This window comes from Triticum urartu, chromosome 6, assembly GCF_003073215.2.
Source record: "Triticum urartu cultivar G1812 chromosome 6, Tu2.1, whole genome shotgun sequence".
Classification (NCBI taxonomy): Eukaryota; Viridiplantae; Streptophyta; class Magnoliopsida; order Poales; family Poaceae; genus Triticum; species Triticum urartu.
In genome coordinates this window covers 256559902-256585334 of record NC_053027.1, presented here as the reverse complement: position 1 = coordinate 256585334, position 25433 = coordinate 256559902, and the positions used below count along the sequence as shown (strand labels likewise).

General features: G+C 43.7%; 1 protein-coding gene across 3 annotated transcripts; it reads right to left on the bottom strand.

The window, feature by feature from the left end:
• Positions 1-14905: 14905 nt before the first annotated feature.
• On the bottom strand, positions 14906-24804 carry LOC125513103 (transcription factor E2FA-like). 3 transcript variants are annotated; one of them, XM_048678148.1, is made up of 14 exons: positions 24485-24804; positions 22798-22978; positions 22636-22692; positions 17304-17389; positions 17131-17219; positions 16979-17030; positions 16796-16848; positions 16644-16694; positions 16526-16574; positions 16338-16403; positions 16172-16248; positions 15868-16096; positions 15525-15591; positions 14906-15411 (listed from the first exon to the last, which is right to left on the bottom strand). In XM_048678148.1, the coding sequence occupies exons 1-14, from the start codon at positions 24698-24700 to the stop codon at positions 15308-15310; spliced, it is 1377 nt and encodes a 458-aa protein (XP_048534105.1). In that variant the 5' UTR covers positions 24701-24804; the 3' UTR covers positions 14906-15307. The 3 variants fall into 3 exon arrangements, with proteins under 3 accessions (XP_048534105.1, XP_048534106.1, XP_048534107.1); XM_048678149.1 differs by having other exon boundaries at positions 14906-15408; XM_048678150.1 differs by having other exon boundaries at positions 16796-16821.
• Between the last annotated feature and the right edge of the window lie 629 nt (positions 24805-25433).

Sequence of the window (25433 nt, the reverse complement as noted above, 5' to 3'; positions counted from 1 at the left end):
GCAAAGTATCTAACGGTGAAAATTACAAAAAAAAGGTTAATAGTTGATTACAAAACTAAGTGGAATTCAACTTTCACAATGCTTAGTGTGGCTCTCCCAAATAGATCTATTTTTCTGAGATTAGGGAAGGTTTACAAACAATATGAGAGTCTCCCTAGTGAGGAAGAATGGGATTTGCCATTCATGTTCTAGAGAGGTCGTAGTCGTTCTTTGACATCACCGAACTATTTTTGGAACTAATTATGTAGCAGCCAGCATATATTTTCCCAAGATTTGTGACATTAAAATGTTTATTTTGAACTATTATGTAACAGCCAACATATATTTCCCAATATTTGTGAGATTAAAATGAGCACAAGACAATGGTCAATGTGCGGCAATGTTGTGATATAAGCCTCTCCTAGCATGACAGAAGTTTAACAAATATTGGACTAATATTTGAAGTTTAATGGGCATGGCTACAATTCTTCGACCTCGATACAAAAATGAAATGTTGCTTGTTTGCTTTGCAAGGGTGGATGGTCTCAACCCTCCTTCCGCAGAATGTGAGGGGTATGTGGCAAATTAAGTTACCATGCTATGTAAATTGTTAGAGGAATACAATCATGAGAAGGAGGGCGATGGACTTTTCTTCCTCTTTTTATTCAATGCGAGCCACAACCTTATGTCGCTCTTCAATGCAAGTGTTGCTCAAAAAAGGCCAACAACTTTAGGATGAAATCTAACTTATACCGCTACTTGGAAGATGAGTTAGTTCCACTCCCCAAAGAAAATTTTAACGTGTTAGATTGGTGGGAAGTGGTTGGAACACACTATCCTACTTTGTGTATGCTAGCACGTGACATATTGCGATTACGATCAGCATTGTTGCTTCAGAATCAACATTCAACACAAGTGATAGAGTTCTAAGTGACCATCGTTGTATCCTAACTCCAGAAATGTTAAAAGCTCCAATGTGCTCACAAGATTGGATATGAAACAAATATAAAGGGGTGTCTATGTGCGTGTGTGCGCTCGCTTGTGCTTTTTTAATAATTCACTTTGATCTTTCTGCCATGTTTGTTTACATGTTCACTAATGCTAAATTGTTTTCTTGTAAATGGTAACAATGGTAATTCAACAAGCTTTTGGACTTGCCTCCAAGACAATCAAGAGGTGAAGTAATTCATAATTTCTAATACAAACGAATGTGCCTATTTTCCAAGTTTTAAATTATGGGATGTTCAAAGTTGTACTAATTACCATGGCATTAAGCTGATGAGCCATACAATGAAGTTATGGGAGCGAGTCATTGAGCACCGCTTAAGAAGAATGACATGCATGACCAAAAATCAGTTTGGTTCATGCTTGGGAGGTCGACCATGGAAGCCATTTTCTTGGTACGATAACTTATGGAGAGATACAGGGAGCAAAAGGACCTGCATATGGTGTTCATTGAATTGGAGAAGGCCTATGATAAGATACCGCAGAATGTCATGTGGTGGGCCTTGGAGAAACACAAATTCCTAGTAAATTACATTACACTCATCAAGGACATGTACGATAATGTTATGACAAGTGTCCGAACAAGTGATGGCGACACTGGTGACTTCCTAATTAAAATAGGACTGCACGAAGGGTCAGCTTTGAGCCCTTATCTTTTTTCCTTTGGTGATGGATGAGGTCACAAGGTATATACAAGGAGATATCCCATGGTGTTGCTCTTTTGCGGATGATGTGGTGCTAGTCGGTGATAAGCAGACGGGGGTCAATAGGAAGCTAGATCTATGGAGACAAACCTTGAAATTGGAAGGTTTTAGACTTAGTAGAACTAAAACCGAGTACCTTAGGTGCGGTTTCAGTACTACTAGGCACAAGGAGGAGGAAGAGGAGGAGGATAGCCTTGATGGGCAGGTGGTGCCTCAGAATGACATCTTTCGATATTTGGGTCAATGTTGCAGAAGGATGGGGATATTGACAAAGATGTGAACCATCAAATCAAAGCCAAATGGATGAAGTGGCGCCAAGCTTCTGGCATTCTCTGTGACAAGAGAGTTCCACAAAAGTTAAAAGGCAAGTTCTATAGGACGGTGACTTGACCCGCAATGTTGTACGGCGCTAAGGGACTATTTGGATACCTACCAATGCTGGCCATACCAAAAAATTGGTGAGCCAACATTATTTGGCGGTTGTTTGGATCAGGGCAGAAAATTTGGCTCGCCCCGCTTGCCCCAAGCCCCTCCGTGTTACGCGCGGGCGAAACGAGGGCGCCGAAGAGGTTCGCCAAAACATTGGCGACGGTGCGTCGCTGTTTCTCCATGGGTCAGGATAGTACATGTAGTATACTATTTGTTTTTTATTTCCTGTATCAACTCAGCTGATTAGCAGGCGCGTGCATTGATGCATGGGATTAGCGCGTGTATTGCTGCATGGGAGCAATTCACGGTTGTTGCATGTGATTATCGGCTCCAGGTGTAAGAACCCTGTTCATTGTTTTGTTGGGGTTTTTTTAAGTTGACTCCTTCTAATCATTAACTTTTGATCAATATACAGATCCTCAATTATGTATAACCAATCTGTTTAAATGTTTTCTAGAACCAACATAAATCATTATACCCCTGTCACAAACCAAACATAAGTCTATTTTGCCAAAAATTTGCAAGATACAACAGCTATGATGAAGGAAATATGCCCTAGAGGCAATAATAAAGTTATTATTTATTTCCTTATATCATGATAAATGTTTATTATTCATGCTAGAATTGTATTAACCGGAAACATAATACATGTGTGAATACATAGACAAACAAAGTGTCACTAGTATGCCTCTACTTGACTAGCTCGTTAATCAAAGATGGTTATGTTTCCTAACCATGAACAATGAGTTGTTATTTGATTAACGGGATCACATCATTAAGTGAATGATCTGATTGACATGACCCATTCCATTAGCTTAGCACCCGATCATTTAGTATGTTGCTATTGCTTTCTTCATGACTTATACATGTTCCTATAACTATGAGATTATGCAACTCCCGTTTGCCGGAGGAACACTTTGGGTGCTACCAAACGTCACAACGTAACTGGGTGATTATAAAGGAGTACTACAGGTGTCTCCAAAGGTACATGTTGGGTTGGCGTATTTCGAGATTAGGATTTGTCACTCCGATTGTCGGAGAGGTATCTCTGGGCCCTCTCGGTAATACACATCACTTAAGCCTTGCAAGCATTGCAACTAATAAGTTAGTTGCGGGATGATGTATTACAGAACGAGTCAAGAGACTTGCCGGTAACGAGATTGAACTAGGTATTTGGAATACCGACGATCGAATCTCGGGCAAGTAACATACCGATGACAAAGGGAACGACGTATGTTGTTATGCGGTCTGACCGATAAAGATCTTCGTAGAATATGTAGGAGCCAATATGGGCATCCAGGTCCCGCTATTGGTTATTTACCGGAGACGTGTCTCGGTCATGTCTACATTGTTCTCGAACCCGTAGGGTCCGCACGCTTAAGGTTACGATGACAGTTATATTATGAGTTTATGCATTTTGATGTATCGAAGGTTGTTCGGAGTCCCGGATGTGATCACGGACATGACGAGGAGTCTTGAAATGGTCGAGACATAAAGATTGATATATTGGAAGCCTATGTTTGGATATCGGAAGTGTTCCGGGTGAAATCGGGATTTTACCGGAGTACCGGGAGGTTACCGGAACCCCCCGGGAGCTATATGGGCCTTAGTGGGCTTTAGTGGAAAAGAGAAGGGGCAGCCCAAGATGGGCCGCGTGCCTCCCCCCTCCCCTAGTCCTATTAGGACAAGGAGAGGTGGCCGGCCCCCCCTCTCTCTTTTCCCCCTCCGCGAATCCTATTCCAACTAGGATTGGGGGGGAATCCTACTCCCAGAGGGAGTAGGACTCTCCTGGTGCACCCTCCTTGGCCGGCCAGCCTCCCCCCTTAGTCCTTTATATACGGAGGCAGGGGCACCCCAGAGACACACAAGTTGATCCACGTGATCTATTCCTTAGCCGTGTGCGGCGCCCCCAGCCACCATAGTCCTCGATAATATTGTAGCGGAGTTTAGGCGAAGCCCTGCTGCTGTAGTGCATCAAGATCGTCACCACGCCGTCATGCTGACGGAACTCTTCCCCGACACTTTGCTGGATCGGAGTCCGGGGATCGTCATCGAGCTGAACGTGTGCTAGAACTCGGAGGTGCCGTAGTTTCGGTGCTTGATCGGTCGGATCGTGAAGACGTACGACTACATCAACCAAACGCTTCCGTTGTCGATCTACTAGGTATGTAGATCATACTCTCCCCTCTCGTTGCTATGCATCACATGATCTTGCGTGTGCGTAGGAAAATTTTTGAAATTACTACGAAACCCATCAGTGGCATCCGAGCCTAGGTTTTATATGTTGATGTTATATGCACGAGTAGAACACAAGTGAGTTGTGGGCGATATAAGTCATACTGCCTACCAGCATGTCATACTTTGGTTCGGCGGTATTGTTGGATGAAGCGGCCCAGACCGACATTACGCGTACGCTTACGCGAGACCGGTTCTCCCGACGTGCTTTGCACAGAGGTGGCTTGTGGGTGACAGTTTCTCCAACTTTAGTTGAACCGAGTATGGCTACGCCCGGTCCTTGCGAAGGTTAAAATGGAGTCAAATTGACAAACTATCGTTGTGGTTTTGATGCGTAGGTGAGATTGGTTCTTACTTAAGCCCGTAGCAGCCACGTAAAACTTGCAACAACAAAGTAGAGGACGTCTAACTTGTTTTTGCAGGGCATGTTGTGATGTGATATGGTCAAGGCATGATGCTGAATTTTATTGTATGAGATGATCATGTTTTGTAACCGAGTTATCGGCAACCGGCAGGAGCCATATGGTTGTCGCTTTATTGTATGCAATGCAATCGCGATGTAATGCTTTACTTTATCACTAAACGGTAGCGATAGTCGTGGAAGCATAAGCTTGGCGAGATGACAACGATGCTACGATGGAGATCAAGGTGTCACGCCGATGACGATGGTGATCACGACGGTGCTTCGGAGATGGAGATCACAAGCACAAGAAGATGATGGCCATATCATATCACTTATATTGATTGCATGTGATGTTTATCTTTTATGCATCTTATCTTGCTTTGATTGATGGTAGCATTATAAGATGATCTCTCACTAAATTATCAAGTAGTGTTCTCCCTGAGTATGCACCATTGCGAAAGTTCTTCGTGCTGAGACACCACGTGATGATCGAGTGTGATAGGTTCTACGTTCAAATACAACGGGTGCAAAACAGTTGCACACGCAGAATACTCAGGTTATACTTGACGAGCCAAGCATATACAGATATGGCCTCGGAACACGGAGACCGAAATGTCGAGCGTGAATCATATAGTAGATATGATCAACATAAAGATGTTCACCAATGAAACTACTCCATCTCACGTGATGATCGGACATGGTTTAGTTGATTTGGATCACGTGATCACTTAGAGGATTAGAGGGATGTCTATCTAAGTGGGAGTTCTTAAGTAATACGATTAATTGAACTTAAATTTATCATGAACTTAGTCCCTGATAGTATCTTGCTTGTTTATGTTGATTGTAGATAGATGGCTCATGCTGTTGTTCCGTTGAATTTTAATGCGTTCCTTGAGAAAGCAAAGTTGAAAGATGATGGTAGCAATTACACGGACTGGGTCCGTAACTTGAGGATTATCCTCATTTCTGCATAGAAGAATTACGTCCTGGAAGCACCGCTGGGTCCCAGGCCTGCTGCAGGAGCAACGCCGGATGTTATGAACGTCTGGCAGAGCAAAGCTGATGACTACTCGATAGTTCAGTGTGCCATGCTTTACGGCTTAGAATCGGTACTTCAACGACGTTTTGAACGTCATGGAGCATATGAGATGTTCCAGGAGTTGAAGAGCAAATGCCCGGATTGAGAGATACGAAGTCTCCAATAAGTTCTATAGCTGCAAGATGGAGGAGAACAGTTTTGTCAGTGAGCATATACTCAAAATGTCTGGGTATAATAATCACTTGATTCAGTTGGGAGTTAATCTTCCGGATGACTACGTCATTGACAGAATTCTCCAATCACTGCCACCAAGCTACAAGAGCTTCGTGATGAACTATAATATGCAAGGGATGAATAAGACTATTCCCGAGATCTTCGCGATGCTGAAAGCTGCGGAGGTAGAAATCAAGAAGAAGCATCAAGTGTTGATGGTCAACAAGACCACTAGTTTCAAGAAAAAGGGCAAAGGGAAGAAGAAGGGGAACTTCAAAAAGAACGGCAAGCAAGTTGCTACTCAAGAGAAGAAACCCAAACCTGGACCTAAGCCTGAAACTGAGTGCTTCTATTGCAAGCAGACTAGTCACTGGAAGCGGAACTGCCCCAAGTATTTGGCGGATAAGAAGGATGGCAAGGTGAACAAAGGTATATGTGATATACATGTTATTGATGTGTACCTTACTAATGCTCGCAGTAGCACCTGGGTATTTGATACTGGTTCTGTTGCTAATATTTGCAACTCGAAACAGGGACTACGGATTAAGCGAAGATTGGCTAAGGACGAGGTGACGATGCGCGTGGGAAACGGTTCCAAAGTCGATGTGATCGCAGTCGGCAAGCTACCTCTACATCTACCTTCGGGATTAATATTAGACCTGAATAATTGTTATTTGGTGCCAGCGTTGAGCATGAACATTATATCTGGATCTTGTTTGATGCGAGACGGTTATTCATTTAAATCGGAGAATAATGGTTGTTCTATTTATATGAGTAATATCTTTTATGGTCATGCACCCTTGAAGAGTGGCCTATTCTTGTTAAATCTCGATAGTAGTAATACACATATTCATAATGTTGAAGCCAAAAGATGTAGAGTTGATAATGATAGTGCAACTTATTTGTGGCACTGCCGTTTAGGTCATATCGGTGTAAAGCGCATGAAGAAACTCCATACTGATGGACTTTTGGAACCACTTGATTATGAATCACTTGGTACTTGCGAACCGTGCCTCATGGGCAAGATGACCAAAACGCCGTTCTCCGGTACTATGGAGAGAGCAACAGATTTGTTGGAAATCATACATACAGATGTATGTGGTCCGATGAATATTGAGGCTCGCGGCGGATATCGTTATTTTCTCACCTTCACAGATGATTTAAGTAGATATGGGTATATCTACTTAATGAAACATAAGTCTGAAACGTTTGAAAAGTTCAAGGAATTTCAGAGTGAAGTTGAAAATCATCATAACAAGGAAATAAAGTTTCTACGATCTGATCGTGGAGGAGAATATTTGAGTTACGAGTTTGGTGTACATTTGAAAAATTGTGGAATAGTTTCGCAACTCACGCCACCCGGAACACCACAGCGTAATGGTGTGTCTGAACGTCGTAATCGTACTTTACTGGATATGGTGCGATCTATGATGTCTCTTACTGATTTACCGCTATCGTTTTGGGGATACGCTCTAGAGACGGCCGCATTCACGTTAAATAGGGCACCATCAAAATCCGTTGAGACGACGCCTTATGAACTGTGGTTTGGCAAGAAACCAAAGTTGTCGTTTCTGAAAGTTTGGGGCTGCGATGCTTATGTGAAAAAGCTTCAACCTGATAAACTCGAACCCAAATCGGAGAAATGTGTCTTCATAGGATATCCAAAGGAGACTATTGGATACACCTTCTATCACAGATCCGAAGGCAAGAATTTTGTTGCTAAATTCGGAAACTTTCTAGAGAAGGAGTTTCTCTCGAAAGAAGTGAGTGGGAGGAAAGTAGAACTTGACGAGGTAACTGTACCTGCTCCCTTATTGGAAAGTAGTACATCACAGAAAACTGTTTCTGTGACACCTACACCAGTTAGTGAGGAAGTTAATGATAATGATCATGAAACTTCAGAACAAGATACTACTGAACCTCGTAGATCAACCAGAGTAAGATCCGCGCCAGAGTGGTACGGTAATCCCGTTCTGGAAGTCATGATGCTAGATCATGATGAACCTACGAACTATGAAGAAGAAATGGTGAGCCCAGATTCCGCAAAGTGGCTTGAAGCCATGAAATCTGAGATGGGATCCATGTATGAGAACAAAGTATGGACTTTGGTTGACTCGCCCGATGATCGGCAAGCAATTGAGAATAAATGGATCTTCAAGAAGAAGACTGACGCTGACGGTAATATTACTTTCTACAAAGCTCGACTTGTCGCAAAAGGTTTTCGGCAAGTTCAAGGGATTGACTACGATGAGACCTTCTCACCCGTAGTGATGCTTAAGTCTGTCCGAATCATGTTAGCAATTGCCACATTTTATGATTATGAAATTTGGCAGATGGATGTCAAAACTGCATTCCTGAATGGATTTCTGGAAGAAAAGTTATATATGATGCAACCAGAAGGTTTTGTCGATCCAAAGGGAGCTAATAAAGTGTGCAAGCTCCAGCGATCCATTTATGGACTGGTGCAAGCCTCTCGGAGTTGGAATAAACGTTTTGATAGTGTGATCAAAGCATTTGGTTTTATGCAGACTTTTGGAGAAGCCTGTATTTACAAGAAAGTGAGTGGGAGCTCTGTAGCATTTCTGATATTATATGTGGATGACATATTACTAATTGGAAATGATGTAGAATTTCTGGATAGCATAAAGGGATATTTGAATAAAAGTTTTTCAATGAAAGACCTCGGTGAAGCTGCTTACATATTAGGCATTAAGATCTATAGAGATAGATCAAGACACTTAATTGGACTTTCACAAACCACATACCTTGACAAAATTTTGAAGAAGTTCAAAATGGATCAAGCAAAGAAAGGGTTCTTGCCTGTGTTACAAGGTGTGAAGTTGAGTAAGACTCAATGCCCGACCACTGCAGAAGATAGAGAGAATATGAAAGATGTTCCCTATGCATCAGCCATAGGATCTATCATGTATGCAATGCTGTGTACCAGACCTGATGTGTGCCTTGCTATAAGTCTAGCAGGGAGGTGCCAAAGTAATCCAGGAGTGGATCACTGGACAGCGGTCAAGAACATCCTGAAATACCTGAAAAGGACTAAGGATATGTTTCTCGTATATGGAGGTGACAAAGAGCTCATCGTAAAAGGTTACGTTGATGCAAGCTTTGACACTGATCCGGACGATTCTAAATCGCAAACCGGATACGTGTTTACATTAAACGGTGGAGCTGTAAGTTGGTGCAGTTCTAAACAAAGCGTTGTAGCGGGATCTACATGTGAAGCGGAGTACATAGCTGCTTCAGAAGCAGCAAATGAAGGAGTCTGGATGAAGGAGTTCATATTCGATCTAGGTGTCATACCTAGTGCATCGGGTCCAATGAAAATCTTTTGTGACAATACTGGTGCAATTGCCTTGGAAAAGGAATCCAGATTTCACAAGAGAACCAAGCACATCAAGAGACGCTTCAATTCCATCCGGGATCTAGTCCAGGTGGGAGACATAGAGATTTGCAAGATACATACGGATCTGAATGTTGCAGACCCGTTGACTAAGCCTCTTCCACGAGCAAAACATGATCAGCACCAAGGCTCCATGGGTGTGAGAATCATTACTGTGTAATCTAGATTATTGACTCTAGTGCAAGTGGGAGACTGAAGGAAATATGCCCTAGAGGCAATAATAAAGTTATTATTTATTTCCTTATATCATGATAAATGTTTATTATTCATGCTAGAATTGTATTAACCGGAAACATAATACATGTGTGAATACATAGACAAACAAAGTGTCACTAGTATGCCTCTACTTGACTAGCTCGTTAATCAAAGATGGTTATGTTTCCTAACCATGAACAATGAGTTGTTATTTGATTAACGGGATCACATCATTAAGTGAATGATCTGATTGACATGACCCATTCCATTAGCTTAGCACCCGATCATTTAGTATGTTGCTATTGCTTTCTTCATGACTTATACATGTTCCTATAACTATGAGATTATGCAACTCCCGTTTGCCGAAGGAACACTTTGGGTGCTACCAAACGTCACAACGTAACTGGGTGATTATAAAGGAGTATTACAGGTGTCTCCAAAGGTACATGTTGGGTTGGCGTATTTCGAGATTAGGATTTGTCACTCCGATTGTCGGAGAGGTATCTCTGGGCCCTCTCGGTAATACACATCACTTAAGCCTTGCAAGCATTGCAACTAATAAGTTAAGTTGCGGGATGATGTATTACAGAACGAGTAAAGAGACTTGCCGGTAACGAGATTGAACTAGGTATTTGGAATACCGACGATCGAATCTCGGGCAAGTAACATACCGATGACAAAGGGAACAACGTATGTTGTTATGCGGTCTGACCGATAAAGATCTTCGTAGAATATGTAGGAGCCAATATGGGCATCCAGGTCCCGCTATTGGTTATTGACCGGAGACGTGTCTCGGTCATGTCTACATTGTTCTCGAACCCGTAGGGTCCGCACGCTTAAGGTTACGATGACAAGTTATATATGAGTTTATCTTGATGTACCGAAGGTTGTTCGGAGTCCGGAAGTGATCACGGATGACGAGGAGTCTCGAAATGGTCCGAGAACATAAAGATTGATATATTGGAAGCCCTATGTTTGGATATCGAAGTGTCCGGGTGAAATCGGGATTTTACCGAGTACCGGGAGGTTTACCGAACCCCCCGGGAGCTATATGGGCCTAGTGGCCTTAGTGGAAAAGAGAAGGGGCAGCCCAATATGGGCCGCGCGCCTCCCCCCTCCCCTAGTCCTATTAGGACAAGGAGAGGTGGCCGGCCCCCCTCTCTCTTTTCCCCCTCCGCGAATCCTATTCCAACTAGGATTGGGGGGGGGGAATCCTACTCCCAGAGGGAGTAGCACTCTCCTGGCGCACCCTCCTTGGCCGGCCAGCCTCCCTCCCTTAGTCCTTTATATACAGAGGCAGGGGCACCCCAGAGACACACAAGTTGATCCACGTGATCTATTCCTTAGCCGTGTGCGGCGCCCCCAGCCACCATAGTCCTCGATAATATTGTAGCGGAGTTTAGGCGAAGCCCTGCTGCTGTAGTGCATCAAGATCGTCACCACGCCGTCGTGCTGACGGAACTCTTCCCCGACACTTTGCTGGATCGGAGTCCGGGGATCGTCATCGAGCTGAACGTGTGCTAGAACTCGGAGGTGCCGTAGTTTTGGTGCTTGATCGGTCGGATCGTGAAGACGTACGACTACATCAACCAAACGCTTCTGTTGTCGATCTACTAGGTATGTAGATCATACTCTCCCCTCTCGTTGCTATGCATCACATGATCTTGCGTGTGCGTAGGAAATTTTTTGAAATTACTACGAAACCCATCATATGATCCAAACAACAAGAAGTTGCCAAATTTTTGGCCATGCCCTTGCATTGGTCATGCCAAAAAATTGGTGGGGCAAGATGGGGCACAAACCAAAAATACCCTAAATGTTGGCCGACTAAAAGGCGACATGTTCAACAGTTAGGTGTGGAGGACATGCGCATGTTGAGATGGATGTGTAGCCACACGAGGAAGGACCGAGTCTGGAATGATGATGTACGATATAGAGTTGGGGTAGCACCGATTGAAGGGAAGCTTGTCCAACATTGTCTGAGATGGTTTGGGCATATTCAGCGCAGGTCTCCAGAAGCCCCAGTGCATAGCAAATGGCTAAAGCTTGGTGATAAGGTCAAGAGGGGTTGAGGCAGATCGAACTTGACATGGGAGGAGTCTGTAAAGAGATATCTGAAGGACTGGAGTATCACCAAAGAACTAACCATGGACTGGGGTGCATGGAAGCTTGTTATCCATGTGCCAGAACCATGAGTTGGTTGCGAGATCTTATGGGTTTCACCTCTAGCCTACAACTTGTTTGTGACTAAAGGCTTTGTTGTTGTTGTTAATTATGTGTGTGATCTCATGTATTCATTTTGCCCACCTAATCTAAGAAGTTATGCTTGACTCTTCATGAAAAATCAAGATGTGGAGGCTACCATGTTGGACATTGATGGCTTGCTGCTCTTCTTTTGCTTGCAAAGGCAAAAGAAATTTAAATTTGTGTGTAAACTTTGAATTGTAATGTCCTTTCATAAGATCGTGAACTGTTGTGTACTTGTGTGGGTGGAACTTGAGATTTGGGAACTTTCTATGTGCTAAAATGATGTTGTTTATTTGCTGAAATGCTACTATTTATTGTGCTAAAATGTTGCTTTTGTGATGAAATGCTACTATTTTTCGGGCTAAAATGTTGCTATTTTTTGGGTGGAATGCTGCTAAATTTCTAACAAATGTTTTTTGACACCTGAAACAGTAGGAGATGCTCCTACCATATATATTAATTAAAGTATCAAAAGGTCTTACAGAGTCATAACCTTACATCCATCGCCATGAGAAAAGCTGGGGTGGTGGGGTTAAGATAAAAGAAAGAAAGGAGAACTAAGTTAGGAGATACTAGTTACAAAAGAGTTCAAAAAGGCTTTGTGTTTTTCTCCCACCCTATAGCAAAGTAGGGAGAGATCTTCTTTCAACTGAGCTAGCCAAGAGGTTTTTGAAGGTATGATCCCTTTGAAGTGCTTGTTATTTCTCTCTTTCCATATGCTCCAAGCAGCCTGTAAGAAAATTTCCATTAACATGGGCCTTTTCCATGTGGATTTTGCTTTTTCTATCCATTGTAGTCTTGTGTCTTGTAATCTCCAGTTGATGCCAAGGTGCGACCAGCATTGTAGGCTGAATGGACATGTGAAGAAGAGGTGTTCTAGGGTTTCCTCGATTGGTGGGTCACATAGGAGGCAGTTGTAGTTATCTCCAATGTTGTAATGTCTTCTCTTGAGCATATTTCTGGTGTTGAGTCTGTCTGAGAGGAGAAGCCAACCAAAGACTTTGATTTTCATGATCACTTTTGATTTCCAAAGTCATGTGTAAGATTGATGAGTGTTCCTATAGAAAGAATGTTGCTTGAAGGTGGGTTTCCCCACAGGGATGAAAAGCCTGTTTGGGACAGGGACGGGAAGTTTTCTCTCCCCATGGGGATGGTGTCATAGAGACGGGGATGGGAGGGCAATACCTAACTGGGTATTCCACACTCAACTTTAGGTTGTCTTGGGGTTCCTGATCTCAGAACCAAAACAAAACACTATTGACAAAGAACGTATTTAAGTTATTTATCCAGCATGACATTCCCTGGGTTGATCTAATATGGAGAGAACATGGCAATGCCAATGTCCCCTCATTTCCTACTAATAGAGGATCCTTTTGGTGGAAGGGTTGTTGTTCTATCTTGGGACATTTAAAGATATGACTAAATGCAAGGTCTTCAAAGGGACGTTTGCTCTTCTATGGAATGATCTCTGGCAAGATAACAAACTCCAACACATTTTTCTTCAACTTTATTCTTATTCTAGAGGTAAGGAGATTTGTGTCTTCGGAGCCCAAGAATATAAGCCCAGGAAAATATACATGATATGTTCCATCTTCAAATGTCTACTTTGTTGTTCAACAATGTAATATAATTCATGCTCAATGACCTACTAAATGGCCTTATGAGCTATGATGACAAGGATCACGGGCGACGCCAGCATGGGGTCGTGTATGGGCGGCCGCCCTTGGTAAATTTTGAGGATCTAGGGTATCCCACCTACTGCTTTGGCGTGGCCACCATGGGAGGCGAGCAGATTCGCTTTGAGATGAGGTTGAGCAACGAGCGAGAGGAGAGGAAATGAACGGTTCGCTAGGAGAGATACACGATAGGCCACGATTCACTAGGAGATGGGCCAGTCAAGTAAGGCCCAATGAAAGATGAGATTAGCCCATTACTTTTTATCCGCAACCTGGACTTGATGTTTCCAATTGCAAGGCATGGCGCTCCACTTCTGCCTTCCCGTGGCGTTGCCAGGTTCGTCCAAGTACTGGATGGAGAAAGAGAATGGAGTCCCTTGTTTCTAGGGCCGTCGGCTCAAAACTACAATCGAGCCAACATTGGCAACTTAGTGGCAAAAACATGTCTTATCTTTTGTTTGAATAAGTGTCATGTTGTGCTAAGATTTAAATTGATCTACTTTTTTACATCTTTAACGTATTGCAATGGACTTGAAAATTAGACATTTTTTGATAAATAATGAAAGATTCAACAAGCGGGAGTCCAAGTTAGACTTTACTAAAAAAAATTGTGTTATGTTTCTTTCTCTAGTTCTTGAGAATGAAACTATTTTGAATAATTAATTGTGTTGATCATGTTGCCTGAATGCACAATTGACAATTTAATTTTATTGATTGTGTTACTTGATTATATCATGGCTTCGATTTTTTTTGTTTCTTTTAAAAAGTCCGCCCCGAGTATCTTTAAATCCTGGATCCACCACTGACATGGATATATGGTTCTTTCAAGCTCATTCCACCAAAAAGGCATATTAAAAAAACAAAAAGGCATATAATGAGATGATTGGAGGCCGACCACCAGCCCCGGCTCCATTTAGATGGATATGGAAATCTTCATCTCTTTTAAATCAGAATTTTTCTTCTACCTCCTAATTTATGACAAATTTAAACACCAGAGACCTCATAACCAGAAAAAAACATACATATTGATGACAGTACATGTGTGTACTGAAGAGACCAATGAAGATTTGCTTCATATCTTCTTCAGCTATGAATTCAGTTAAAACTTCTGGTTGTCCCTAAAGATTGAATGGAAACCGGAATTGGAACTGCTTAAGATGCTTACTGAAGCTAGAAACAGATTGGACATCATGTGCTACTAGGAAGCTCTTATTGCTGGGTATTAGGCTTCAGTGACATTAGCTTCAATGAACATTTTGGTTTAATCATAAAGAGAGCTAAACATAGTTTGGTGGAGGGCATGCAATCTTGGTTAGATCATTTGTGACATGCCCTTGTCTCACCCAACTCCACTTGTATTACCCCTTTGTATAAACTCCATTTATATAATGAAAGAGTCACAACAGGGGACTTCCCTACTGTTTTTGCTCAAAAAGATTCGTATTAATTCCCAAGAGAGCTACAGAGCCACTATTGCCTTGCAAAATATACTCAGTTAGAGAAATAAAGCAGATACCGAATGTGCATAGCAGCCCGAATTCAAGGTGCAATATGCACATGGGCGCCTTTTCAACTGAAGGACAGATGCCAGAACAAACAAGGCAGCAGACTGATAAGTTAGTTGGCACCAATCGTCTCCATAACAAACAGCAAATTCAGAACGGTGATCAGTCTGAACTTGCTGCCCTGATCTTTCCATTTTGAAATCAGTATTTTCTGAAACAGCACTCCAGGAATTCCATATGTCAAGTTTTCACCGCCATGACCTTATGGTTGATCCATGCTTGGAACCTGCATCCGCGGACTATGATGTGCATGTGGGATGCTAACATCTTCAGGTAAAAACACAGCGGTGTCCCACTGCACTTCTGCTATTTTCCATGTTAAGAACTTCAAGTTGAAATAATCACTACTTAGCATGTATATATTTCAAACATTAGTGAATAGCCTAATAAGGTTTAATGAATGATCAAACAAAGGATACGTGCTGTTTCCCACATGTCAGTAATACTAACATCACCCTCTGTTAGGAGCCAGTAATCAGCATCAGTCTGCAAAATTGTGTAGCATTATAGTTCCGTCATGATCATTTTTGATATCTTTGCACAAGAGGAGTATTACTATAGAGAAAAACTTACTGTATGCTTCTGCAAACTTAATAGTTAGTTTTACAAATAGGATTTGCATGTGAGAGTTCAAGGGACAAAAAAGGTTAACAGAAAGAGCAGAACAAAAGTTTGTACAGTCATGCATAATGTTGTAACATTTTATTTGAATTTTATGATACAGGAGAAATTTTCAAAAATAAACTAGAAAACCGGACTTACATTAACATCTGAAGGGATTATCCTTGTCATCCCTCCATAATCATTTGAAGAACTAGGATCTTGTGGAGTATTCTGCCTGTGCTGAATATTATATTCCACATTGATTGATTTGCTGCTTTGTGTAGCGTTTGTTGCATGTAAGTCTTCACAAGGTCCAGGTTTTGGGACATTTGTATGCCTTGGAGGTGTTGCAGCACCACCCAAATTCTCAAATCCATCGTCAAATTGACTAAAAATACAACAGGTTCTGATCAGGTAAAATTCAGTACAAATATTTAGCTCCACTACAGGAATGCAGCATTACCTAACTAAGTAAACATCTATTGGACCCAGGGTACTTCTTAATACGATTCTGTATCTCCTCTGGAGATAATCACCAGCCTGTATAGGGAGCAGATACACAAGAAGTCATTAATCAGTCCACAAAACCATTTGTGTGTGCAAATCTCCACTAATTTTACTAATCCTACCTCATCAGGATCAGGTACTTCAAGTGTAGTACCATGAGGAGCTTTTATTGCAATTAGAGTTTCATTCTGAAAAGCCCGAAATACATGTTAACATACAGAATCACTGCTGTAGAAATACTGTAAAGTCAACTGCAAATGATAACAACTAACGTGTGACATTGTTCACCCATGTAAGTAGAGTAGCAGACCTGAAAGCAGGGTAATCCCTTGATATCATCTTCCGTCACATAGAGCCATCTAATGGACAAATGAAAGTCAGGTTTTATACATCATTCAACATTGACGCAACACAAGAAATACAATTACCTTTGACTGTTCTCATCTTCCGTTAACCCCCTTAGCTTTTCGCGCATATCACTGCAAAAAAAAAAACAAGATTCCAGGTTATATCATGCTCAGATTGTATGTTTTGTAGAGAAGCCCAGAATTTGAAGTTTGTTGTTTGCAACACTACCAACCTTATACGCTCATCTAAGGCTTGCTCCTGCAAATTAAGATTTTCAACTTCTGTCTGAAAGAATAGGTTATACAATACTGAGCTTGATATCCTTATCATAATATATCTCAAACAAAGTATTCAGGTGCGCGTAGAATTAATATGTCAATTTCAGTAGGAATAATAAATTCACATGAACAGATACCTGCAAACCTGAAAGGCCATTATCTAATTCCACTCCTGAATCATCCAAGCCCCTGTAATGTTATGTGAGATTAGCTTTATATAACACACCAAGTGGTAAAGAAATAAGCCTAAATGAAGGAAGACAAGTTCAAGAAAGGAAAATAGCATTACTTCCAACGAATTCTGTTTTTAAGTGTCTTTTCTATAAGACCAATTCCTTCGAGGACATTTGTGATGTCATATATGCGTCGCTTTTGAACCTGAATAGTAGGAAAAATATGTGAAATTTGTATCAATTGGAAGCAATTAAGTATCAGCTGCAGTGATAACAGTGTGTATGTAACCTCTAGTGTTTCTGCAGCATTATTCAAATCTAGAATGCCATCCTCAGCTTGCTTCAGCAAATTGATGAACTTCTTTGTCAGAAGTCCTGAAGATGGATCAGGGTAGATATAAGTAACAGTGCACAGTAACATGGAACACAAATTAAGATGTAACCAAATCCTGGAAGATCCAAGTCTGCAAGATACATATGAATGTGGGGTCAGACTTATAGCCGTAGGGCCCACAACAATACAGCAGAGCCACCATAGGAAGCGCAAATAGCAGGGAGACTCGGTTTCCCTTAGCCTTCAGTTTGAGTCAGAATTTAATTAGTTAAAAGCTTCAGAGTCCGTTTAGAGAGAGAGAGAGAGAGAGTCCAGATTGTAATCGGTTTGGTTTTGGCTTGATGGCCAAGTAAGTCCGCCTATAAGAAGGGACTTAATCTGGTGAATAAAGCAAGTCAATTCAGAGCATTTTCTTTACCATAGCTGCCTAGAGTAATTATAAATTTGATTTCTTCCAATTTTGGTATTAGATACATTTAAGATGCCTGGGGACGAGGTCCTCAACACCGACGCCGTAGCCCAGATCACAGAAATCTCTGATCAACTCAAAGCTTTTGTGGCCCACAGCACGGAGGATCAAGCACTCGCTTTCCTCAGCTCTAGTGGCTATAGTGGATTCTTTGGGGCGCCCGTCTCTACCCCAGCGCAGGGCCTGGCGATGGCAGGGTCTTCTCTGGCACACCCGCAGGCCAGACCAGCACGACTTCACTGCGCGCTCTCAGCCCACCATGAGGCACGTCCTGCCCACCCACCACCTCCACCCAGATTGCTTCCAGCCTGTGCCCCAACCCAAGCCACACCGCTTATCCCGCGTACCACCAGCTGCTGCCACCACAGTACCATGTTCCTCCCTCAACCTACCCAGCAGCAACCCCTTTAATGCCTGGAAGCCGCCCTCGACCCAGCCTACAAAATAATGCCTCGCCTCTAACTTCCGTCCCACCATGCCCTTATACTCATGTTGGCTCTTGCTCTAGTTCGGTCCTCGCTTCCACAAACTGGATTTCCCCACGTATGATGGCTCCATCGACCCCCTCGGTTGGCTCAACCGGTGCGACCAACTTTTCCAGGGTCAGCGCACACACGAGGTTGACAAAGTTTGGACAGCAGGGCGACGCTAAATTTTGGTACTTGTAGTTGGAGCGTGACTATGGCATACCAACATGGGAGCGGTTCAAGGAGGCTTGCCACCTCAAGTTCGGGCCATCTCTTCACACATTTGCCCGCCTATCATCACCCCCTCGGTTGTTGACTACAGCAGCAAGTTCATGGCACTTCTCTGCCGTAACAGTGAGCTTTTTTCGCCAGCCCAGCAGTAGTTCCAGCACACCACAAGGTTGCCTGAGGGCCTTTGCCAAGACGGCGAGCTTCAGCGGCCATTGACCTCCACTCCGGTATTGCCTTCGCCAAGGCGAATGAGCGGCACCATCGTGCACCTTCTTCGGCGCCACAGCCACAGCCTCCTTGGACTCGTGTAGCGGCGCCTTGTATTGCCCCTGCCCCAACTCCGGCATCAGCTACCCCGGCACCACCAGCACTTCTCCATCTCACTCCAGCCGAGTTTGCCGAACGGCGTCGTGAGACATCTGCTACAACTGTGATGAGCCTTATGTCCCGGGCCACCAGTGCGCCAAGCTTTTCTTCATCGAGGTTGACGACTTCGCTCCACATGACCTTTGCGACAAGGATGGATCAAAGTCCCCCACCCCCCAGTCTCGTGCCATCACCGGCCTTTGGAGCCTTCACACGATGGACATAATGCAGTTGTGTGTCTGCATCAAGGACACGACATTCACTGCCTTGCTAGATACAGGCTTGACACAACTTGATCGACTCTAGTGCTCTACTGCCTACCAGCCTTACTCCGGAGGTAGACCCCGTCCTCCGTATGATGGTGGCCAACGGTGATCAGGTCGCCAATTCAGGACTCTACCTATGACATTCCACTGCATATTGAAGGCTTGACATTCCACTGCATATTGAAGGCTTGACATTCCGCAAGGACTGTTTCACCATTCTGCTCGGCAGCTTCGACACCATTCTTGGTGTCGACTGACTCCGGAAGTTTGGGCCCATTTTTTGGGACTTCCATCGTTTTCACGTATCCTTCCACCTCCACAGCACCCATGTCACGTGCCCCCCCCCCTCCCGGGAGGGTCGTGCATACACTTTTGAGACAGGATTCGGGACCCATGGATGATATGCTCAACGAGTTCGTCCACCTCTACTACGACGCTCCCACCGGCCAGGACCCAAGACCACCGCATTCGTCTGCTTCCCAACGCCACCCCTGTTGTCGTGTGCCCATACCGGTATGTGCGGTTGCACAAAGACGAGCTCAAGTGACAATGTGCCAATATGCTTCACCAAGGCCTTATCTGCACCAGCGACTCCGTTTTTTCTTCACCTGTCCTTCTCGTCAAAAAACATGATGGCTCCTGGCAATTTTATGTCGACTACTAGGCTTTGAATGAGCAGACTGTCAAAGATAAACTTCCCATCTTGGTGGTTGACAAGTTGCTCAATGAACTCCATGGTGCTAGGCTCTTCACCAAGCTTGATCTGCGCTCGGGGTATCATTAGGTGCACATGCACCCAAATGATTTCGCCAAGACAGCCTTCCGCACTAATGATGGCCACTATGAATTGGTTATGCCTTTTGGCTTAACCAACACACCAGCAACTTTCCAGGCTCTCATGAACGAGATCTTGCAACCCTTCATTTGTCACATCGTCCTCATTTTGTTATGACATACTGATTTATAGCTCATCACAATGAAAGCACCTATGAGCACCTACGCCACCTTGGTGTTGTCTTTCAACTCTTGCGGCAAACGTGTCCTTTTCCTCAAGCAAAGCAAGTGCACATTCAGCACCACAAGTGTGGCTGACCTAGGCCATGTCATCTCTGCTGCGATGGACGTAGACAAGGTGTGTGCAATAGTTGGCCGACTCCATGTTCAGTTTGGGCCTTGTGCGGTTTTCTCAGCAACAAGTTCATCAAGGACTTTGGACTGATCATCGCACATCTCACGCACCTACTCACCAAGGACATCTTCCGCTAGTGTGTCGAAGCTGAGCCCACCTTTCAAGAGCTCAAGTGCGACATCAGCAAAGGTGCAGTGTTGCACATGCCCAACTTTAACAACCGCTTCATCGTTGAATGCAACGCCTCAGGGACATGATTCGGTGTGGTCCTGCATCAAGGCGTTGGTCCCCTAGCCTTCTTCAGCCGCCACATTGCCCCTCGCCATGCTAAACTGACTAGATATGAGCAGGAGCTCATAAGCCTGGTTCAGATTGTCCGCCATTGGCACCCATACCTGTGGGGTCACACTTTCACCGTTTGCACCGACCACTACAGCCTGAAGTTCCTCCTCGACCAGCGACTCTAGACGATTCTGCAGCACCAACAGGCCAGCAAGTTGTTCAGATTTTATTTCACTGTTCAATACCGGCCAGGCTGCCTGAACATTGTCGCTGACGCCTTGTCCAGCCGTGAAACCAACGCTCTCCAACAATTTGTGCTTTGTCACTGCCGCCGTTTTCCATCTTCGACGATCTACAGGACGAGATCAACATCGCCCTGAAGCTCTTAGCCATGTGTGACAGCATCTTAGCAGGCAAGCTAGCGACCCAATGGAGTTGTGCGGACAACTTGATCCTCCATGGAAGTCGAGTACATATTCTGGAGACGTCCCTGACATTGGTTGCAATCCTCAAGCACACCAGCACGGCTCATGAGGGTGTGCAAAAGACACTACATCGCCTTTGCGCTGACTTCCATGTGTTGTGTGATCGTCACCTAGTAGCTGATCTGGTGCGTACTTGTTCCATGTACCAGCGCAACAAGACGGAGACCCTTCACCCTGCTGTCCTACTTGAGTGATGGTTCCCTCCTCTACGTGAGAGGATATCTCCATGGATTTCGTGGAGGCCCTGCCGTGCATGCATTGCATGCCTGTGATTCTCTCCATCATCGATCGCTCCTCCAAGTATGCACACTTCATCCCGCTGCAACATCCCTATACCGCTAGTTCATTGGCACGCGCGTTCTTTGAGGGAATTGTACACCTTCATGGTCTTCCACAGTCAATTGTGAGCGACCAAGATCCTATGTTCACCCGCGCTTTTTGGCAGGAATTGTTCAAATTGTCCTGTGTTCGGCTACACATGAGTTCAGTTTTCCATCCGCAGTCCGATGAACAAACTGAGGTGGTCAACAAGGTCATTGCCATGTATCTCTGTTGCTTAACAGGAGATCAACCGCGTCGCAGGCTGAAGTAGTTTTCGTGGGCAGAATACTGCTATAATACATCACACAACTCCTCACAACGTGCTACATCTTTTGAAGTAGTTTATGGGCATTCTCCACCTTGTCTCTGTGACTCTAGTCCTGACAATTCCCAAGTGGCAGCTGTTGACACAGCCCTTCAGGATCGTGATTCTTTCCTCCACGATGTGTGTGAGCATCTACTTCAGACCCAACAACAGTCCAAAGGTCCAAGCACTACTATGACAGTAGGCATCAAGAGCTCTCCTTTGACACCAGCGAGTGGACATGCCTTCTCCTTCAGCATCGGCCGGCAGCATCTCTACCAGCAGGGCAAGTTGGCACCGCGTTTCTACAGGCCATTTCAGGTACTTGAGCACATCGGCTCAGTCGGGTACAAACATGCCCTCCCTGTTGGTACACATTCACTAGAAGTGCACCATATCAGCCTGTTCAAGAAGTTCCACAGGGATCCCCCCCCCCCTCCACCCCCCTCTGGCACAACTCTTGTGTTGCCTGAGATTGAGCATGGTCATGTCACGCCTGCCCCTGCCAAAGTTCTTCGTGGAAGCCTACGTAATGGTGTCAAGCAGGTCTTAGTCCAATGGTGGGTACTTCTGAAGATGACACAACCTGGGAGCCGTTTGACGAGTTCGCTGCTCGTTTTTCCCTCCTTCCAGCTCGAGGGCGAGCTGTTTTTCGAGAAGGGGAGTGATGTTATGTGGGGCCAGACTTATAGCTGTAGGGTCAAATCTAATTAGCTAAAAACTTCATAGTCTGATTAGATAGAGAGAAAGAGTCCAGATTGTACTCAGTTTAGTTTTGCCTTGATGGGCAAGTTAGTTCTCCTATAAGAAGGGATTTAACCCCGATAAAAAAAGCAAGCCAATGTGCAGAGTATTTACTTTACCATAGCTGCCTAGAGTAACTAGAAATTCGAGTTCTTCCAGAATGCTGAATTGTAACATCTCATCCTAAAACAAAAATCATATAGACGGAGAGTATTGTCATCACCTAACGAACTGTCATAGCGGCAAGTACCAGCAGGAGTTGATGGATTGAGTGGTGAGCCTGTACATGAAAAGATGTGCATGTTTAATCTTTTGCTGCCTGAATAAATAGGCAAAAAAGAGTTTGGACTTCAGAGCAAATGGCACTCAAGAAGTTTTCACTTACCAACATTTGGCGTAGGTGTCTGAGGCCCAGCTTTATTGTTCTTAGTCTTTGATTTAGAATTCTTAACAGCTTTTCCAGACACTGGGGTGAGTAGCGGATTGCCAGTAACTCCAGTGGTGACAATCATACAGTCACTCGACTCAGCCGCATTATTTTCTTCGCGTGTGGCTTTTCTTTTTAGCTGCAGAAGAGGGGACTTGTGTTATATGATGGTAAGACAGACTAGCTGACGTCTGGCAAGGATGTCTATCATTAACTATTTCAGATTTTGGAGAAAATGCATCAGCTCAATCACATACAAAATCCAATGACCTGACAGCATAATTCCTGGATGTAACCTAGAAGACACACAAAGAACTAGGAGCAACTGGCATCTCCATAGTGGCACTATATCATTTTATTGCACAATTGAACCTAATTTAATACACTTAGAATCCACATAGAGACAACTTTGTGCAGTGGTATTGCAATGACAGAAATCGCATGTGAAAACATAAGTGTATTGCGAAACGAGTAAACAGCTCGTATGTATTTGCAGCAAACAATTAGGATAAAAGATACCAGCATAAGAATTATTCAACAGCAATGACAGCCAAAATAGTTGCCTATGTTGTGTGATAATCCTACACCAAATTAGTTCATTAGATTCAGAGTATTTATAAACCATTTGAACAGTGTAGCCTATGACTAGTTGAAGCTTTGACCTATCTTTATTCAGTTGAGGGCAATAAAATGTACACCCTCCGTTGCACAATATAAGATTGTTTTTCAAGCTAACATAGCTTGAAGCTTGAAAACCGATCTTATATTGTACTACATGATAATTATCTCCCTATCAGAGCATTATGCATGTCTTCAACAGTTGCACTCATCTGGTAGTTCGAGCTTGCACAGAATCAGGTATAAGCGGCAAATGGAACTCAGCTGCTCTTCACTGTTACTTGCTGAAACTTGTTCAGTTGATGATATTATATTATTCTTAAACTGTTCAAGGTGCTAGACACACATGTTTCATCCACCATACAGGCTGCAGAGAAGGGTTGAACCCAAAACATACATACCAACATAAACCGATAAATCATTTCTGTTCGAGCTCAAAGGAGTTTTTGCAGAGCAAAAATACATATAAATTGCGGTTCAACCAATTCTTACTGCCAGCCATGTCATGCGGAAACAGTTGGCAAGTACTAATGAGGCTATATATTATTACCATATGTTGCCTAAGTATCTGTTTATTCAGGACCTCGCTGCAGGCAACATGTACAGGTGACAGAACTCTTCCTCTTTGTACCATTGAAGAATTGACATGAAACTTACCCACCATTCCAATTCTTGCTGTGGCACGACAACATGACATGAATATTTATTTTGTCGATCCACGTCACACAATTAACATAGTCCATGTTTATCTAACATGTAAACAATTGTAGGCACTGGGCATTCAAGCTTCCGAAAACAGAGACAACTTTGGGGAGGACAAGAAATTGAGAAAAAAATAAGGAATCTGCAAGTGGATCCTTCAGATACACTCAAATCAGCACATACACCCAACAAAACCCGCAAGCTCAGAAACCATTTGGTGTCTACAAAAACAGCTCAAATCACACACAAGCTCAGCAACACCCGCAAAAAATTAGAAGGAGAAACGAATAAATCGAGATCTCGTTGTGGAGCAGAAGTATCTCACCTGCGTCCGGATAACAAGCCCCTCATCAATATCGCCGCCAACACCACCGGAGCCGATGCCGCCGGAGCCAGTGGCAGAAGGGGTAGTCGGCGCATGAAAGCGGTGGTAGTCGTCGGGTGAGGCGAAGGGAGGCCGCGACGGCGTGGAGAACACCGGGGGCGGGCGCAGCGACTGCAGGATTTTCTGCGCAGCCGGCGGCCTGCCGCCCCCCGACATAAGCCCGATCTCGCGATCGCGCGCTGCGGGACCCCCGACTCCCGGGAGCGATGGGCGTCTTCGGCTTCAGAGAAGGCAGGAGGGCATCGGGGGGGCGCCGAAAGAGAAAGAGAGCAGAAAACGAGGGAAGGAGGGAGGGAAATTAAGTACTAGGCGTTTGGGGGTATCGGGGTTGGATATGGAGGGAACCCATTAAGCAGGCTGAATTTCGAATGGGCCACTTCCGTCCGCAACACCACGCATCAGGACGATCTCCTTCTTCCTCAATTTTGCCCTTCCATGTTTATTATTTCAGAATTACTTGTCGCATAAATGGATGAAAATAGATGTATCTAGAATAAAAATACATCTAGATACATTCATTTTAACAGAAGGAGTATTTTTTTCTCAAATGATAAGTGTCACACATGTGATATGAAATGACATGGTCCAAACGCTTTTATTATTATTTATTTTCCCACGTCAAACAAACCGACAGATCATCAAACAGATGACATCGATGGATTTTTTTTTTGGTTTGTCAGACTTAAAAGTATTTTATCTTTTAAATAAAAAACTGATTAAAATCGTTTCCATCATTAAATCCGTCTCGAATAGATCTTCAAAATTATATCTCATATTAATATGTTTCGATGACTTTTTTGGAGCCAAAACTTGCCATGATGTTACACTAAAGTCGTCATAGTGTTTACACTAAAGTTGCCATGATATGTTTCATCTATTTTTTTCTAGA